At 43.9% G+C, this 20,151-nt stretch overlaps 1 protein-coding gene and 1 long non-coding RNA gene across 2 annotated transcripts in view; both read left to right on the top strand.

The window, feature by feature from the left end:
- Nucleotides 1-20,151, top strand: part of LOC134205649 (uncharacterized) — a 363,787-nt gene that overhangs the window by 244,439 nt on the left and 99,197 nt on the right. The window lies entirely within an intron of this gene.
- On the top strand, nucleotides 8,364-9,645 carry LOC134205613 (omega-amidase NIT2-like). Its single transcript, XM_062681027.1, has 2 exons — nucleotides 8,364-8,532; nucleotides 8,592-9,645. The coding sequence occupies exons 1-2, from the start codon at nucleotides 8,514-8,516 to the stop codon at nucleotides 9,428-9,430; spliced, it is 858 nt and encodes a 285-aa protein (XP_062537011.1). The 5' UTR covers nucleotides 8,364-8,513; the 3' UTR covers nucleotides 9,431-9,645.

Here is a 20,151-nt window from a genome sequence, read left to right as displayed (position 1 = left end):
CGGGTATCCGCCAGGAATGGTAATTGGGTCACCGATGAATCTAATATGGCGGCTACATGGACAACGGGAAAATACCCAGCCCAAGAGTTGGTGTCTTCGACATATTCCTTCGTCATTGACAAAGTCAACGGGGTCTTCTTCTGCAGCTGCTATGCGCCTCCTCGATGGTCGATCAAGCACTTCGGTCGTATGCTGGATTGTTTGACGGCTAACTTGATGGGGCGTAGGCCGGTGGTGATAGCGGGAGACTTCAACGCTTGGACCGTGAAACGGTTGGAACGGAACCGAGTCGATTATCGACGTTATGTTCTGGAGCCCTGGGCCAAACGAATAGTTCGAACCCGAGGGTAGATGAAGGCTACACTCATAGCGACCACCTGGCGGTTCGTTACAGTATCGACTATATGACCAGCATTCTGCAGACGGAAGAAGGGGCGAAGCCTAGCCCTCGTATGTGGAAGACATCGTACTTCGACGACGAGGTGTTTAAGGAAGCGCTCCGCCGCGAGCACAAAACTCTCGGTCTGAGCGGCGAGCAGCTGGTAACAGTATTCTCACGTGCATGCTATGCCACCATGCCTAGGAAAGTCTACCCTAGGAATGGGAGACCACCGCCTTACTGGTGGACTCAAGCAATTGCGAACCTGCGCCGCGCCTGCCTACGATGCAGCGAGCACGCACAGAAGAGGAGCGTGTTGAACGACGGGTGGCGTTCATGGCTGCTAGAGCCGCTCTGAAGATTGAGATTAGATCAAGCAAAAAAGCCTGCTTCGAGGGCCTGTTTCAAAGTGCGTTAAAATGTTTAAAAGCTCGTCCTACAATTATGTAGGTGGTGCATACAAGAAGCCCAAAAACATGAAACAGACATATATTTTAAAACGAAAAACGGTTGACTGAGTAAGTTTACGTTCAATAATTGTTATGTGTTAAGTTAACGAATTGTGCAATGTGTTATTTTTAGTAGTTTTCCCTTGAAAAAGGCAGAATACATCCTGCCGAAACGTTGGGCGATTCAAAATATAGCCGTTTTGATCAACCCATAGACTGAGAAAGCCAGATCCTTAATGTTAAATATAAAAGTTACAGTCGGTCTTGCATCAATAGTTCTGCAAGACCACGGTCGGCTGGGTTCAATTCCCGATCTGTGTTAGGAAGTTTTCTTAACCTTCCTAGGCATAAGAGTTTCAATTCAACGTGTAAGCCTCACGATATATGTATGCGAAAATAATAGATTGGCTTCGAAACATCACAGGTCATAAACATCAGGTATCAGTACGTAGGCTACAGGTGAACGTTCACCTCAATTTGGGAGATTAACCATAGAAGTGCCTAATAAACACTGAGCTGCAATTCGGAAATGCCTTAATATGAATTAATCGTTCAATATTCTTGGAAATTTTCGAAATTATGTGTTTTATTAGTATCAGACGATATTTTGAGAATATGGGACTCTGAGTGAAACTTTGGAATTCTATACGAAATTCCAGGAATTAAAATAATATTACTAGGTGTCGACATTTTTCTTGTAGTCCAAAATATGATAGAAGTGTTGGGAAGTTACTTGGGAATCTAAGATTATAATACTGCGTCGTGCATCTTGAGCCTTCCATAGTCCAGCGGAAATATAAATTGCTGCAAAGCAGATCATGCTGAATGTGACTGGATTCAAGAGGAGTCCAGGATTGGGCTAGTCATTTTTCATGCCTAGAGAAGTCAAGTCAATTTTTCATTCACAAACCGATGTAGCAGAACTTTGATACTGAAGCCTTGAAATAATAGCTTCAAATGGTTTGAAATGGTCGGCGTTCTGGTTGAGTGGTAAGTATGCCTAGGCTCAATCTCAGTGGTAATTTAAGAGACGAAAAACGTTAGATCATGCCTTATTTTGGATACAAATGGATCACAATAATAGACTTTTTACCCCGAGCATCTATTGTGCGCATATCATCTGCACTCTATTTTTTAATGTAAGTGTAAGAAAATCACAAACCTTTACGTAATTAGACTTAATTAGACCAACTTAGACTTCGGAAATCGGGACTTCCGAACCGAACTTTTTTCCGAAGTTTTATCTGTCAAACTAATTCATGCGTTGTTTAGCGCATCTTTTGGCGAAATCAGCGCACTACTTCCGAAGTTGAGAAAATTGCCTGTATCTGGAGAAAAATTCAACTTCGGTATAAAAAGCGTTCTAACTTTGTTCCGGATAGACAATATAAGTAGACAGTATTCACAAAAAGTTCCTAATATTAGTATTCATTGCAATATTAATACAACGTCCGCCATTACGCATTTTTGTCTCAGGTACCCCCAGAGGCCAGCAAAGGTACCCCCAGGGGTACATGTACCCCAGGTTGAGAACCTCTGCTCTAGGCGGAAAGTAAACGATCGTGGCGTTTACTTTCCGTGGCGTTTTTTTGAGCCTCAATTGCATTTGAGACAAACTTCGGAATAAATCTCATTAACTCCTCCACTGTAGACGGCAGCTAAACATTTGGGATGACTTACACGCGATCTGGCAGAGGACGGCTTCCTTAGGCGGTGACGGAATGTCCCCGAAAATCGAACGATTCGCGGCAGAATTCGCATTTGAAAATATTGATGGCTAGGTTGTGCTGCTTCATCCACTCGTTTCGTTCTAAAGTGTCTCCAAACGTAACAAACAACTTTAGGTAAGGAATGTTCGATTGACTCCTTTTTTATTTCGAAGTGAGAGGTAAAAGTGTGGGTGTGAAAGAGTTCTTACATTCTAGTGTACAACGAGCTTAATATTACTTACTCACTGTCGCGACCGTCCTCTGACATCTCCATGCTCTGCATATCCGTGCTCGGTCCGGCTTACTGCAGTGAGGAAACTCTTAAAAACTCACTGCAGTAGCGCTTGAGGAATGAGCTACGATTCGGATGGCTTGCCGGCTGCTGCTGCTTGCTGATGGGTCAGGATGGCTCGACGGATGAGCCTGGGTTCGGCTGGCTTGCCGACTGCTGCTTCGATTCGCCTGGCTTGCCGGCTACTGCTGTTTGCTGATGGGTCGGAATGGCTCGGTTCGATTGCTTCCTTCTAGCGCTCCTACGATGTGCACGCGTGGACGTTCGTCGTAATTCTCCTCGATGCAGTGTTGCCACATATTTCTCGAACCTTTCAGGCGTAAAAATCTTTTTTTTCTATATTTGTGAGCAAACAATCTTGAAAAAAATCTTGATGTAGTCAAGGCTGAAGCACAGAGAAACAGATGTCTCACTTAACACATGGTCGGGGTTCTGCCAAACCGCACCAAACAGCTTTTTGACTGAACTGTAATATTTTGTTCCTACAAGGAAAATGCAACTCATTTCATATCAATTCGTACATACATTTGTTGTAGTATATCCTTAGTTATAGGTTTGAGGCATATCCGATACGATTGGCAGCCCTTACTTTGCACCGTTCAATGTGGAAAAACGATCCATAAATAACATCTGAATGTTCCATAAAACGCTACCATAAATCCATAAAATAGTTCGAGAGATTCCATAAAGAATATTTTTATGATCCATAAAACTTTGAAAATGATCCATAAAAACTATATATTGATCCATGAAATTATAAAATTTCAAATTTGCGCAATTTATATCCTGATGATGATCCATAATTTCAGCCATATGATCCATAATTTTAATCATATGATCCATAATTTTGATAATGTGATCCATAATGCTTGGAAAGAAGGCCAATGAATCATATGACTAAAATTATGGATCATCATCACGATAAAAAAATGCGCAAATTTGAAGTTTTATGGATCAAAATATAGTTTTTTATGGATCATTTGTCATATTTTCATGGGAAAATAGCAAGAATTGTATTGTTTTTCTTGACCATGTTAATGGAACATATTTCCCAATTAATTGCTAAATTTTAGCTTAGTTATGGATCGAAAAATTATTCTTTATGGAATCTCATTAACTATTTTATGGATTTATGGGGTACATTCAGGACATTCAGATGTTATTTATGGATCGTTTTTCAGTTTTTTATGGATCCGTCTTTATCGTTTATATGCAAAAGTATGTTTTGCCGATACGATTTGCGATCAGTTAAATCTGCTGGCCGAATGCTTTGACAGAAAAATGGTTAATTTTTTGTTGGCGCTTGGTGTGATTTGGCAAAACCCCGACCACATATTACATCGTTCACCTTTTCAACGGTGCATTCATTTTTTTGTAGGTGCTCGATCGGCTACTGATGGAGCTTCCATCGAATTTGTTTGTGTTTTACGTTTGCAATGTACCGCCATCTGATTTCCGCTTGTTTGCTCACAGTGCATTTAGCATTGGGCGATATTGTTTCCTTGATTTTGATTGCATTTTGCTCTAAGTGCGACTTAAATTCTATAGAGCTAAAATATTTTTTTAGCAATATACAAATATTTTTAAATTTGTAGTTTTGTAGTTATTTGTAATGAGAGTATATTTAAGAAAGGGTTCGGAGCTTTAAGGAATTCTTGCACCATCCCATTTATTGCAAATCAAGGTGAACCAAAGTTTTAAATCACTCAAGTTCATGGTGTGAATACATTAGCTTTTTGAAGTTTGAATTGAATTGCGACGCTAAATTCAACATGGCAACTCCTCCGTTCTTTTTAATATAACATTTTGAACGCAAAATAGCATCCATCGTGCTGGTATTCAGTCGGTTTTCAACCGTAGTTTTATTTAAATTAGTTTGCGAAATCATCCTTTTGACAGCTGCTGATGAGCGAGGGATGAGAATAAATTGTTTGATGAACTTTCTTAATAATGGAAATGACAGCTTTCCTTTTCACCGTTTACTGCCCTCCAATTTGCCCAGCTGTCATCATCTCGACCTGCTCTTCGATCTGATTTTTTAGGGCCATATTCTTGTTGTCTTCGGCGGTTTATCAAGAGATCCGGTCAGGTTCTCTGCAACTACCCCTACGTAGATCTTTGTTTTCTCGCGGAGATGTTGCTCTAGCAGCTTGTCTGAAAAACAGCTGTCTTTGATGAAGACATTTTTCAAAGATGTTGGAAAGGAGAATCAGCAAAAGTAATTTGATATCACTGTACATGTTCGTCGACTCAGGGATTTCCGATTGGAAAATACGATTAACTTCGTTAAAAAGCGGTAGGACGTACTACAAAAAGTTGAGTGAATGGTTTGTCATGGAATCGTTAAGATGATGAAAGAAGCTCTGGACATTTGAATTATCGCAGTTAGATTGGAAGTAAAGAACATAATTAGCTCCGAAAAACCTAATATTCTTTTTGACTACGGATTCAAGCGATAGCCATCTGGTAGCTGGCAGATTTAATAGAGTGAAAGCTGCCGTATCGACCAAGGTATCGTATTATAGTATCGGCCGAATATTTCATTAATTGTACGAAATGCGAAACCACCACGTGAACTACAACAAAAATCCTAAAAGTCGTGCGTTGTTTTCCGTTTCAAATCACTTCGTATTACTACAGTATTAATTATGGTTCTAATCTCTTACCACGTGTGAATGGCATATTATATTATGATACGGTAAAAAATGTCTCAGTTTACCAAAAGACCAAAAAATCTTCTTGACTGGTAGTTGAGCTAGAAAAACGTCAATTTTGGAAGTCCGTCACTTATTATTTCAATAAGCAAGCATGATATTCTCTTGGTTTTTCGAAAAGTTACAATTTGATGCATTCTCTGTTTGATTTTACTCCTCCTCGTGCCCTTACGTGATAGCTATTCTAGTTGGTCATCCTGCGGCCGCATAGTCATTGATGGGAACAGTGTGATTCTATTGTCAAATGATTTGATGAAAATCATGGGTAAATTGTAATTCCAAATAATGTGGTTTAGAGCAAGGTGACTTATACTGGAACACGTCTGATACTGAGTTGACTCAAATGAATGTCAGATATTGTTCAGCAAAAATCACATCAATTGCTGTAAACCGCATTAGTTGGAATTACAATTTTAACAAGATTTTTGAAAGTTCAGTTTTGTCTTCCAGAGAATCACACATAGTCCATCGTTTGAATAGTATCCCCATCAACATTTCTTCGAAGACACAGTATAGCTTTAAATATTTCTGAAGCAAGATAAAGAATTCCATGCGTACTCCAAAATGTTCATAAACCCCTGCAAAGTTGAAAAGTAGTATCAGGAACAAATATTTGATTGAAATATCTCAGATTAAAATATGAAAACGTTTTCCAAGCTTCGATTTCCAGCAACATGTTGACAGCTTTATGTTTACAACGAAAAATTTATAAAGCACAGATTGCTGAGATCCATCTGTCTAAGAATTATAGTGGACACAGCATATGTCAAAAGGGGTGATTCAACGATTTATGGCACCATCGCGTAAAAAGCTGGATTCATAGTAGGCCGCGTCCATCCGAATATAGGGCACTGCACGGACTACTTTGTCTCTTTCTCGCTGCAAAGAAATTAGAAAACAACAAGGCCAGTAAACGTCCAAGTTTATGAGGAACGAAAAAGAAAGGGATGTTCCCGTGCAGTGCCCTATACTACAACATCCCGAGCAGGAGAAAAGAACTCAATAATAACTAATTTTGTTATTGGTTATTTACTTAGTTATGAACTAGTTGTGCATAAGGTGAAATATCAAAGCAATAATATCTACCAAAAGTAATATGCAAAATACTTTAGGTATAACATGTTCTGTTATTACAATACCAAACGCATTACACGACTGGTATTAAAATACCTGAGCATGTTATGACTAAAGTGTTTTGCATAATAACTTTTGGTATTATACCTCTTATGGGAGCCAGGTTCATACCAACTTCTGTTATCGTGATTGTTGCTCCTGCTCGAATGTCATTCATATCAATTTTGAAGTAAACAGCAAGTATTATTGAAGTATTCGCTTACATATTTTTTAATTTGAAGAATTTGGTAAAAAAAACAGTTTCTAAGGGTCTGTCTCATTTGGAGGATTAAACTTAAAAGTGACAGTTCGAAAATTTAAAAACCACCCCGTTATAAGAATGGCTGGTGCTACCCAGCAATTCGAATAGGACATCGATGGAAAATGATTCGATATCTGTCAAAAGTAATCTTGCTCTGCAAGCAGGGTTATTCGATAATTATGGAAATGTCACTTCTAAGTTTAATTTCAGTTTAATTATCCAATTGAGACAGACCCTAAATCAATTTTGTCGTAGACAAAGTCAAACCGTTCTGATTGTATAGAAAATTTGAATGCGATCTTTGCTTCGAAACATGCTGCTTCGAAATGGTACAGGGCGCAAACCATGCCAGGGTGCAAACCTTTAAGAAAGCCATCTCTACGATTTTTCTTGAAGCTCCCTTCTGCCAGAAATGCAAATGTATGGGTACCGCACTCTAAAAAATGGTCAAGTCAAGAAATGAGTCAAGTTAAGTTACATCTTCCACCAGTTTTCGATATAGTGAGTGAGTTGGAAACAAATTTTCCTACCAAGCTGAATGCTGTTTACTGCAAATAAAAACACTAGGGACACGGCAGGTATTTTCGTCTGTTCGTCATAGTCTCGAAAACCAATAAAAAGACGCTTTTTTGTTAAACTCATACATACCAAATCGTAAGCTCAGGAGAAACGTTCTGCTATAGTGGAGTTCTAGCAAATGTACGTTGCTTTCGTTGGTTTAAGCCCCTACGACAAAGGACGGAAATACCTGCCGTGTCCCTATTTAAAAAAAAAACGAAGCTTAGATTGCATTGCACTACAAGTGCACTACACGATTCAGAGAAATTAATAATTTTTAAGTTATAAATCTGTGTAAGTCAACGAATAAAAGAGTAAACATATCTAGGTATGTTTTTCATGTTTGATACGGTGATTTTGACTTTTGCTATACCCCTGATGAAAACATATAACAACACTGGCTTTTGGTATAAAAGCGTGGAAGGGTGAAAATATCTAAGCGTGTGTTACTTGTATGTTGCTTGTTGTGTGCACACATTAACACATCGGTGCGGCGCATCGTATGTATAGTAACAGGTATGCTATAAATATTATTTAGTACGTGTATTGTGTTTTTAAAAATGTATTTTTTTTCTCGAAAACTTTTTTTCTTTCTTACTTACAATTTAATTGAGTTTCAGTAACCGACGTACTAAAGTTTGAGTAAAACTTGAGATTACAAATTCAAAATAGGAAACAGACGAGACGGCTTGAATGTCCTTTAATTTGTATTTTGATGCTGTGGACTTATTTCAATGTAAGATTTTTATTTACATTATAATGAATTTGTTTTTATAAAACGTTCAATATGTATGTGCATTGGAAATTTAATAGGTTCCTATTCTTGTGCATACACATTTTCTTATCAATACAACAATTTACCTGCTTTTCAACATCCTTTGATAAGCAGAAAAACAACAAACCGCAACTGATAAAGCTGCTACGGCTGCTACATGATCTTCGGCGAAGATTGCTATTCACACAAGCAGCCTTATTTAAATAACTCTGATAGCTATCCCGATAAGAGCGCGTAGTTTGACAAAAAGCGCACTCAGACAATGCTCAAAATGGCAAAAGGTTCGTACGTACGTCACTTATTTCTTTTTCCTTAATTATTCCACATTTGCAATCCGCAGCCGGCTTTCGAATCGCTCTACTTCAGCTGAAGGTTGGACCTAACAAGTCCGAAAATGTGGCCAATGCCGTCAGTCGCATCCGTTCGGCAGTGAAGGACAACGGAGCACGGGTGGTGGCCCTTCCAGAGTGCTTCAATTCTCCGTACGGAACGCAACATTTCGCTGACTATGCCGAAGAAGTCCCGGACGGTGAGACCAGTCGCAGTTTGTCGGCTGTGGCCAAAGAGCTTGGAATATATTTGATTGGGGGAACCATCCCAGAGCGAAACAAAACCGAGAACAAAATTTATAATACTTGCACCGTGTGGTCACCGGAGGGTGATTTAATGGCGACGTACCGGAAAATTCATCTGTTCGATATCAACATCCCCGGCGGAATCACGTTTCGCGAGTCGGACGTGCTCACTGGAGGTAGGGAGTTGGCCATTGTCCCAATCGATGGCGTCAAAATTGGCATTGGAATTTGCTACGACATTCGGTTCGATGAGCTGGCCCGTCTCTACCGCAACCAGGGCTGCGACATGCTGATCTACCCGGGCGCATTTAACATGAAAACCGGCCCACTGCACTGGGAACTGCTCGCGCGAGCCCGAGCCAACGATACTCAGTCGTACATCGCAACGATTTCGCCCGCAAGGGATGCCGGTGCCGGTTATATCGCGTGGGGACATTCGATGGTTGTGGATCCGTGGGCAAAGATAGTCGCGTCGGCGAAGGAGGGCGAAGAAACGGTTCTGGCAGATTTGGACTTTGAAAAGGTGGATCAAGTGCGGGCGCAGATTCCAATATTCCAGCAAAGACGAACCGATTTATATAATACTACGCAGCAGAAAAGTTAACCGAGCGGTGAAATACGGGAATTGGATTTGTTTCTATTACTGACAGCGCTTCCTAACTAGCTCGAACATTTACAACCAAGGCAGTGTAGTGTTGGAGTCTGAGAGAGTTTAATCAAGAATAATCTGCCTATCATTATTAGAATCCCAATTAGTTTTGTTATGGAAGAAATATGGTAAATATATTCCTGTGGATGCATTTTCAATCTTTGTTTTTTTCTTATTACTCCAAATTTGTTTAATGTTTTAATGAAATGGATAACCACGTCGCTGGCCACGACTATCAGGTGGTTGTAGAGGAAGTTTTTGTCTTCAAGTTGATAATGTAAGTTCGCGCAAATGGGCAATGGTGGGCTCACAATCTGCGAGAGAAGTCTTTGTTTACCTTTGGTTTAAAAAGCCTAATTATTTGAATATATCCCTATAAATAGATAGCAAATAAATGAATAAACAAATATATACGAACACAGCATATCCGAACAAATATATCCGAAAAAAATTTCTTCTAAAATGTTGTCTCTGGGGGTTTTATGTCCAAAACCACCCCGTGGCTACGCCACTGCGGCAAGATATGTGCAGAAAGCACTCAAAAAATCACATCCACGTATGTATGTATTGCAGATATTCTAAAATAAGTGTCTCTATCTCTGGTATGTATCCTTCTTCGAAGATTTATCCTCACAAGTCTACTGTTTTTCTTGCGAATGCCGGAAGATTTAAGCGTAATACTCCGTCATACATGACATTCCACAGAACCGGTCCGAGGATCAATCCCTGTGGAATACCCGCAGAAACTTCAATCGACTGACAGCGTCGTCGTCGACTAACAATATCCTGTGATGAAAATAGCTTTTCAGAGTCCTGCGCAGATAATCCGGGACTCTCAAGCGATGCAGGGAATCAGCTATAACTGCCCAGCTAGCGTTATTAAATGCATTCTACATCTAGTGTAATCAATGTACAGTACCTACGGAAATACGGATAGGTATTTCCTCTTCGAACCACGTGCTATCTTAGCCGTTTCCGACCGAATTGCTTCGTTGGTAGAACGCCCTTTACGGAACACATACTGGTTGCTTGATAAGCCACCAGCACACACCGTATAGCCCGTCAATTTATTCAGGATCATCCTCTCTTACAACTTACCAGTTGTGTCGAATAGGCAAATGTTTGCCGAAGGCTCTCCCGGGGATTTCCCAGGCTTAGGCAATAGGACCAACTTCTGTCGTTTCCAACGATCTGGGAAGTTTCCTTTGTCCAGGCATATCTAGAGCGGCAAGAATCGCGTGCTTAAGGACCAGGTTAGGAATACAATCCGGCCCTGCCTGCCTTATTTAGCTTAAGTTTTCTTGCAACGGCGAGAAGCTCATCGTCAGTCACTAGCGGTACCACGTTCACTGACTCGTGTGGCGGGCCAGTCCGATGAGTCATGCTTCGGGAACAAACCTTCAACGATCCTGGCCAACATCTCTGGGGATTCCTCAGGAGGTGTGCTGTTGGTCCTAGCAATCACTACCTGTATGCATCCCGCCATGAAGTATTATTAGCCATCCTACACAGCTTTTCAAAGCAGGCTCTCTTAATAAATTTGATTTCGTAGTTCAGAGCTCTGCCCGCTGTTTGGAACACTCGGCGTCTTTCTAGCCTGTTCGATTCGGTTCTAGCACGTCGCAACCTTCTCTTAGCTCTAAGACAGATTCTGCGAAGATTAGCTATCGTGCTCGTCCACCAGTGCACCGGTTTGCAGTTGCTGGTTGGCATAGTCCTCCTGGGCATTGTCACGTCACATGCTCGTATTAGGACATCGGATAGCTCATCACCACTAAGGCCTAGTGTATGATTTTCCCACAGTAGTGATTCTTCCAGCAGTTCTGGGTCGAGCTGCGAGGTACGCTATCCTAGATCAGCTTTACTGACCCGTCTTGTGGTTCTGTTGGGGATACAGCTGACCATAAAATGTGTTTCCTGATGGTCACTAGCAGTATACCCTTTGTGAACCCTCCATTAAGGCTCCATCTTGGAGGACAGTAGCAGCTACAAAAGTCAGTTCCGTTTACCTTTGCTATAACAAAACACTCATCATCATGAGATGATACTATTTCTTGGATGGGGTACCGATCGCATGACCAGATGGTCACTATTCCGGACTTATCCGCAATCCAACTGCTATGTTTAGCAGGGATGCGGTAAGGGTCGGACAGCAAGGCAACATCAGTCGTATTCTCGCGTACCAACCGTTGTAGCAGCGCTTGCGCTGCCTCGCAGTGGATGAGATTTAGCTGAGCTACTTGCTTGACCGAGCCCGTATGGAGGCCAGACAGGCCTGCCCACCGGATGGGTGTTTGTTGTCTGTGCCAGGACCGCAGATCAAACACCTCGGTGCGGCCTGGCAGGCGTGAGCCATGTGACCTTTAGCTCCACACCTCCGGCAAAGCCAACTCCGATCAGAACCTTTGCAGACATCCCGAGCTAGGATAGGATGTGACAACTCAATTGAGACTGCCTTGTTGTTTTTAGTCGGTTGCTCTGACGAGGTGGTCACCAGTGCAGCCAAAGTCATTTAGTGCCCAATCTTCCAAATATCATGTATCAAAATTTGATGTTTTCTTTCCGTTCCATCCATTATTTACATAAGAGAAGCGAAAGACTAACAGAGAGAAGTTTTAGCTAATGTAAATATGACTTTGAGATCGAAAATGACAGAAAAGTGAATCTTAATGCTTAAAATCAACAGTTTTAAACCTTTACAACCATTGAGAATAATTAATATGGCGTTTGCAGTTCAATATTAATTTATTTTTACCAAAAACTAAAACTCAGAAATTTACGAATTTTGCTTAATACCAACTTTACAAACCTGTAACACGGCCAAACTAACAACATGCTGCCCTACGAAAAAAATCGATTGTCATTTTCAACCAATCAGCAACCGATACGATTGTGACAGCCAATCGGTACGATTTTTACTGACTACTTGGCACATCCTATCCTAGATCCCGAGCAGCACGCGTAACATCTTTCCAATAGCTGTTTGTTCCTGATAAATTGCATTGAAGACACTGGCAACACATCGAGTCAAGCCACTTTCAGTTTAGGAAATACACAATGTTTCATTTCCGTTTGAGGGGCGTTACAATATGCCACACATCTAACTTCCTGAGTGATTTGGAATTCAATGTGTTTCAAATCAGAAACAAAACAGAAACAGATTCATTGCAGTTACGGAAATGTTTCTGATGTGTTGCAAAACACTTTGAGCTCAGCTGAGCAGTATTTTATTTTTGACAGTCCCCTGCATGTTCCGTATAAGGTACAATGAAGTTACAATTGACTTTGTTGTTTATGTAGTGCACTTGTAGCAGAATCTCAGAACAGAGTTGATGGTGTGATGGTTATAGTAAGAGATTGCAAATCTCAAGGTCCATGGTTCTATACCCGGTGGCGTTTTGTGTTTTTATTTTCATTGTAGCAGCAAGACATAGGATCCAACTCTTGCGCTTTTTGTGTCACAAAGGAGTTCCAAATACGACGCGTTGAGCATAACTCAGACCTTAGAAGTTCCTCCGGAAGTTCCTCCGGGAATTCCTCCGGGAATTCCTCCGGAAGTTCCTCCGGAAGTTCCTCCGGAAGTTCCTCCGGAAGTTCCTCCGGAAGTTCATCCGGAAGTTCCTCCGGAAGTTCATCCGGAAGTTCCTCCGGAAGTTCCTCCGGAAGTTCCTCCGGAAGTTCCTCCGGAAGTTCCTCCGGTAGTTCCTCCGGAAGTTCCTCCGGTAGTTCCTCCGGAAGTTCCTCCGGTAGTTCCTCCGGAAGTTCCTCCGGAAGTTCCTCCGGAAGTTCCTCCGGAAGTTCCTCCGGAAGTTCCTCCGGAAGTTCCTCCGGAAGTTCCTCCGGAAGTTCCTCCGGAAGTTCCTCCGGAAGATCCCACGGAAGTTCTTCCGGAAGTTCCTCGGAAGTTCCTCCGAAGTTCCTCCGGAAGTTCCTCCGGAAGTTCCTCCGGAAGTTCCTCCGGAAGTTCCTCCGGAAGTGCCTCCGGAAATTCCTCCGGACGGTCCTCGCCGAGTTCCTCCGGAAGTTCCTCCGGAAGTTCCTCCGGAAGTTCCTCCGGAAGTTCCTCCGGAAGTTCCTCCGGAAGTTCCTCCGGAAGTTCCTCCGGAAGTTCCTCCGGAAGTTCCTCCGGAAGTTCCTCCGGAAGTTCCTCCGGAAGTTCCCCCGGAAGTTCCTCCGGAAGTTCCTCCGGAAGTTCCTCCGGAAGTTCCTCCGGAAGTTCCTCCGGAAGTTCCTCCGGAAGTTCCTCCGGAAGTTCCTCCGGAAGTTCCTCCGGAAGTTCCTCCGGAAGTTCCTCCGGAAGTTCCTCCGGAAGTTCCTCCGGAAGTTCCTCCGGAAGTTCCTCCGGAAGTTCCTCCGGAAGTTCCTCCGAAGTTCCTCCGGAAGTTCCTCCGGAAGTTCCTCCGGAAGTTCCTCCGGAAGTTCCTCCGGAAGTTCCTCCGGAAGTTCCTCCGGAAGTTCCTCCGGAAGTTCCTCCGGAAGTTCCTCCGGAAGTTCCTCCGGAAGTTCCTCCGGAAGTTCCTCCGGAAGTTCCTCCGGAAGTTCCTCCGGAAGTTCCTCCGGAAGTTCCTCCGGAAGTTCCTCCGGAAGTTCCTCCGGAAGTTCCTCCGGAAGTTCCTCCGGAAGTTCCTCCGGAAGTTCCTCCGGAAGTTCCTCCGGAAGTTCCTCCGGAAGTTCCTCTGGAAGTTCCTCCGGAAGTTCCTCTGGAAGTTCCTCCGGAAGTTCCTCCGGAAGTTCCTCTGGAAGTTCCTCCGGAAGTTCCTCCGGAAGTTCCTCTGGAAGTTCCTCCGGAAGTTCCTCTGGAAGTTCCTCCGGAAGTTCCTCCGGAAGTTCCTCCGGAAGTTCCTCCGGAAGTTCCTCCGGAAGTTCCTCCGGAAGTTCCTCCGGAAGTTCCTCCGGAAGTTCCTCCGGAAGTTCCTCCGGAAGTTCCTCCGGAAGTTCCTCCGGAAGTTCCTCCGGAAGTTCCTCCGGAAGTTCCTCCGGAAGTTCCTCCGGAAGTTCCTCCGGAAGTTCCTCCGGAAGTTCTCCGGAAGTTCCTCCGGAAGTTCCTCCGGAAGTTCCTCCGGAAGTTCCTCCGGAAGTTCCTCCGGAAGTTCCTCCGGAAGTTCCTCCGGAAGTTCCTCCGGAAGTTCCTCCGGAAGTTCCTCCGGAAGTTCCTCCGGAAGTTCCTCCGGAAGTTCCTCCGGAAGTTCCTCCGGAAGTTCCTCCGGAAGTTCCTCCGGAAGTTCCTCCGAAGTTCCTCCGGAAGTTCCTCCGGAAGTTCCTCCGGAAGTTCCTCCGAATTCCTCTGGGAATTCCTCCGAAAATTCCTCCGGAATTCCTCCGGGAATACCTCTGAATTCCTCCGGGAATTCCTCCGAATTCCTCCGAATTCCTCCTGAATTCCTCCGGGAATTCCTCCAAGAATTCCTCAAAGAATCCCTCCGGGAATTCCTCCGCGAATTCCTCCGGGAATTCCTCCGCGAATTCCTCCGGGAATTCCTCCGAATTCCTCAGGAATTCCTCCAAATTCCTCCGGGAATTCCTCCGAATTCCTCCGGGAATTCCTCCGGAATTCCTCCGGGAATTCCTCCGAATTCCTCCAGGAATTCCTCCAGGAATTCCTCCGAATTCCTCCGGGAATTCCTCGAATTCCTCCGGGAATTCCTCCGGAATTCCTCCGAATTCCTCCGGGAATTCCTCAACGAATTTCTGAGGGAATTCCTCCGGGAATTCCTCCGGGAATTCCTCAGGGAATTCCTCCGAATTCCTCCGGGAATTCCTCCGGAATTCCTCCGAATTCCTCCAGGAATTCCTCCGAGGATTCCTCGGGAATTCCTCCGAGGATTCCTCCGGGAATTCCTCCGAGGATTCCTCCGGGAATTCCTCCGAGGATTCCTCCGGGAATTCCTCCGAGGATTCCTCCGAATTCCTCCGAGGATTCCTCCGGGAATTCCTCCGAGGATTCCTCCGGGAATTCCTCCGAGGATTCCTCCGGGAATTCCTCCGAATTCCTCCGAATTCCTCCGGAAGTTCCTCCGGGAATTCCTCCGGAAGTTCCTCCGAATTCCTCCGGAAGTTCCTCCGGAATTCCTCCGGAAGTTCCTCCGGGAATTCCTCCGGAAGTTCCTCCGGGAATTCCTCCGAAGTTCCTCCGGGAATTCCTCCGGAAGTTCCTCCAAATTCCTCCGGAAGTTCCTCCGGGAATTCCTCCGGAAGTTCCTCCGGAATTCCTCCGGAAGTTCCTCCGGGAATTCCTCCGGAAGTTCCTCCGGGAATTCCTCCGAAGTTCCTCCGGGAATTCCTCCGGAAGTTCCTCCGGGAATTCCTCCGGAAGTTCCTCCGGGAATTCCTCCGGAAGTTCCTCCGAATTCCTCCGGAAGTTCCTCCAGAATTCCTCCGGAAGTTCCTCCGGAAGTTCCTCCAGGAATTCCTCCGGAAGTTCCTCCGGGAATTCCTCCGGAAGTTCCTCCGGGAATTCCTCCGGAAGTTCCTCCAGAATTCCTCCGGAAGTTCCTCCGAATTCCTCCGGAAGTTCCTCCGGAAATTCCTCCAAGCTCCTCTGGAATTCCTCTGGAAGTTCCTCCGAATTCCTCCGGAAGTTCCTCCGAATTCCTCGGAAGTTCCTCCAGGAATTCCTCCGGAAGTTCCTCCGGGAATTCCTCCGGAAGTTGTAACAGTACCATGAATAATGTTTGAATTTCAGATAGAATTGTACAAAGTAGCACAGTAATGATGAATTTTCCCGTTGAACTACCCTTGAATTCAAAGCTCACTTTGAGTTTTTACCGATAATGTTCATTTTCTGCACTCAATAATTCACTGAACTGAATGAGTTCGCGCTCAAATGTATGGCGCAAAATAACCGCCGTTCAAGCAATATATCTAAGCGACCATGTGCCAAGGCCCGGCCAATGACCTATCAGGATTGCTTTCAGGATTCGTTGACCCCGGAATCATTTACAATCTTCGGGTGGGAGACAAGTAGATTGATCGTTTCCATTTGGAAGCTCAGGAAAGGGAGGTCTTTACCCGCCGAATATGGATGTTGGTGTGGGTAGAGGCGATTTTTGACCTTCGCGAAATCACTTCGTGATTCGCGTAATTTCAACGACGATCATAGAATCTCGCGCTTTGATCTGAGGATCCAAGGACTTGGCTCGTTCACTTCGTTCTGGTCTACGGAAGAGGCAAGAGCAGTCCGGATTTTCTAAGTCGCGTCGTGGTGTGTTCTTGAAGGTGAACCATAGGAAAGTGTGAAAGTGCTCCAAGTTTGCTTATTTAGATTTTTCTCCCTTAATTTCCCCTCTACTAGTTAGTCAAACCATAATCAAGTTTGTAGTGCATTCTGGCGGTTAGGTGGTTGTGTAGACTTGCGGATAAAGCGGTAAGACTGAAGACTAAACTTGGTGCAAAGTGTGGTGTTCAAGACCGGTGTGGGTCCTCTTTTCTTTATCAGATTGTGGCAAGTTGCAAGGCCCGACACACCACCCACACAGTTGGAGACTGCTTTTGACCCCGTTTACCTGCTACGAAGGACGTCCCGGTGGTACACGTGGACCGGAGAGGGCAGCGCACGTTTTTTTCCCGCGCCCTTGGCAGGGCGGCAACAACCGAACCGGTTAGAAACCGGTAATCAAGTTTAGACATCCTTTTTCGTGAGTGACGGCGTGCAGAGCGTGACACGGTCGCGTAAAAAGTTTTTCCCCCGGCCGGATTCGAACCGGCGACCTTTGGATCGGGAGGCGCACACCGTAGCTCGACGCCACCGACGGCTGTACCCCGTCGAGCAGTCCACAATTTCGCGCTGGAGGCGTCATCGACAACGGCGACATCAATGAACGACGCGTGAACAATTTCGGAGTCCGTGGGAGAGACCGCGCGTGACACGCGTGGCGCCAAAGCAGCAGTAGTGGAGAACCGTCGACGCCTCCAAGTTGGTATGCAACGAACAGAGTGAGTAACATGCATGTTCCATTATTTTTCCCCATGCGCATGGCGAATGAGTGCCCCTAGCCTTAGCCAATCTGCTAGCGTGGCCAAGCCGATAGCCCTACCGTTCCTTCCGTACGCGTCAGCGAGGTAGTTGGCTTATTTATAGAAAGAGTGAACACCGCACCAGTTTAAGTTACACCGCCAATTGAATTCGAGCAGTTAGAAAGAGTATAGAGGGAGATGAATTTGTAGCTAGGCCTAGTGTTAAGATTAACGATGTCGATCAAGTAGATCCAATATAAATGAACTGAATTCAATAAATGCTTTTTTGTACACTGTAGCTCGATAGTTTCTGGACGGATGGGAGAAATTTGAAAAGGTGAAGTAGGAGTACTTTCACATCTCGGTCGTTTTTTTAGGTTTCTTTTGGTTATTTACTGGGGAGGTTGGCCCTTACTCCAACCAAGGATTCTCTCCATTCGAACGTGTCTTGGTCAGAGTGTATTGGTTTAAGTCTTCCAATGATGATAACAACCGCGAATATTGCTTTGTCGCCGGCGGAAATCACCTCTGTTCACACCAATTTCTCTATTTGCTAGACCTCACGGTCTAAAGGCATCCAATTTTCCCTGAACAGCCCACTTGTCTCCCGCCCAATCTCTTTGGGAAAAATCTTACCCTCCCCTGAAGGGTCTCACTAGGTCGGGCAACCTTCGATCAGGTTAATGGTCTCCTCCGGGAGTGGCGCTTAAGCCATTTCAACTAAAAACGGGAAACTCGTTAGGCTGGCAGGTTTCATTTGGCGCCCAACAGAATTGGCAAAACATATTTTAGTTGATTTTTCGTAGAAATTTTTTTTTCATTTATTTTTTTTTTTTTGCTTTTGTAGTTTAAGTTTTTTTTCTGGACTTTGTAGATTTTAATAGTTTTTTTTGGGTAGTATTAATTACGGGATAATTATATTATATATTTTTTTCCTCTAGATATGTTTTCCCTTTGAACTCAATCATATTTTTTTCTGGTACACCATTTCTTAAAAGAAAATAGTATTTAATTTAATTTAATTTGAATTTTGAATAATTGGCAGTAAAACGCCATTAAAAATGGATATGTTTCCCTATGCGGAACATTTGAATCTAGAAGAGGTAAATTATGAACTTTTAATTAGAGGTGAGTTAGTTGGAGAAGTTTGTGACCTTGACCTGGCAAGTAAGCAAAGGCATTTGAGGACGCTTTTCAAGTCCGACGTTAAGGAAATGAGAAATCACCCATCGCCGTTCAACATAACGGTTGAGATAGATTACATTGATGGGCGAATTTCAGATTTGTTGAAAGCTTTTAGTCGCGGAGTAGAACAACGGTATGTGTCTAGATTGTTGCACTACTACTATCGTGCGAAAAGGTGTCTTTCAGAACAAGATAGTGAGCATAAGATGAAAAGAGATTTAGTACGTCGTATAGAGGGTTGTTTGAAGAAATATAATATAGGGCCACCAGCATCCCCGGTAGTTAAACAAATTAACACGATACTGTCAGAGGCAGAAAAAAGAGATCAAGCACAGGCGATGATAGACGATCCGACTAATTCTTCAGTGGTAGACAAGCCTACACATAAAACGGAATCCAAGGGCAATAAAAAGCAGGATCAGGGTACCTGTGTACTTCAAGTCAAGCATACAGGGACTAAACCGAAGATCCGCGCAGCCAATGAAGACGAGGAGCCTAATCAAACAACGAGAGCCGATAAAGTAGAAGAAGATCAAAAAGCGATGCAGCAGAAGATTGATCATCTAGAACGGATGCTCGATGGGGTAACAAAGATGCTGTTGGATCGAGACACAAGACACGAGGTACAACGTAATGAGGGTTATAAATTAGAACGTAATCCGCATTGCTCCGGTCTGTTCACTGAAATGAATGTTGATTCAAGTGACGAGGACAGAGTAGATCATTCCAGGAGTAACCGACACTACACCACAGCTCGGGAACAGCAAACAGCGTTTAGGATCACTCGACGTCCACGGGTTCCTTATAACACAGACGAGGAGTATGATTGGTCATCAGTCAGTGAAGACAGGAGACAACCAAGACCACGGGAACATCACTACAATAGGCGAAGGCAGGAGGGATCCAGGGATCATCTGAACCGGGTTGAGAAGTGGAAGTTGAGATTCTCCGGGGATTCAAGAACGGTTACAGTCGAGAGTTTCCTATACAAATTAAAAAAAATCGCGGAGAGAGAAGAGGTTTCAGAAAGACAACTTTTACGGGATATTCATTTGCTTTTAGAAGGTCCAGCGTCCGATTGGTTTTTCACCTTCGTGGACGAGCTGGAAGACTGGCCGACATTTGAGAGGCTGATAAAATATCGGTTTGGAAACCCAAACCAAGACCAAGGAATTCGTCAGAAAATTCACGATAGGAAACAGCAAAGAGGCGAATCGTTTATCGCATTCGTCACAGAGATAGAAAAATTAAACCGGATGTTATCAAAACCTTTGTCGACCACCAGGAAGTTTGAAGTCATCTGGGACAATATGCGCCAGCATTATCGTTCAAAAATCTCGATAGTGGATGTACAGGACCTACAACAACTCGTGAAGCTTAACCACAGGATAGATGCCGCTGACCCAAACCTCCACCAGATTGGTGAACCGAGACGAACGGTTAACAACGTGGAAGTGGAGGAATCGGACTATAATAGTGACGAGTCTGTGATGGTCAACAACGTCAAACCGAAAATTATGCGAGAACATAGAAATTCG

The sequence above is a fragment of the Armigeres subalbatus genome, chromosome 1 (assembly GCF_024139115.2).
Source record: "Armigeres subalbatus isolate Guangzhou_Male chromosome 1, GZ_Asu_2, whole genome shotgun sequence".
In the NCBI taxonomy this organism is placed as follows: domain Eukaryota; kingdom Metazoa; phylum Arthropoda; class Insecta; order Diptera; family Culicidae; genus Armigeres; species Armigeres subalbatus.
Note: the sequence above shows the minus strand (reverse complement) of the source record. Positions and strands in the feature narration are given on the sequence as shown.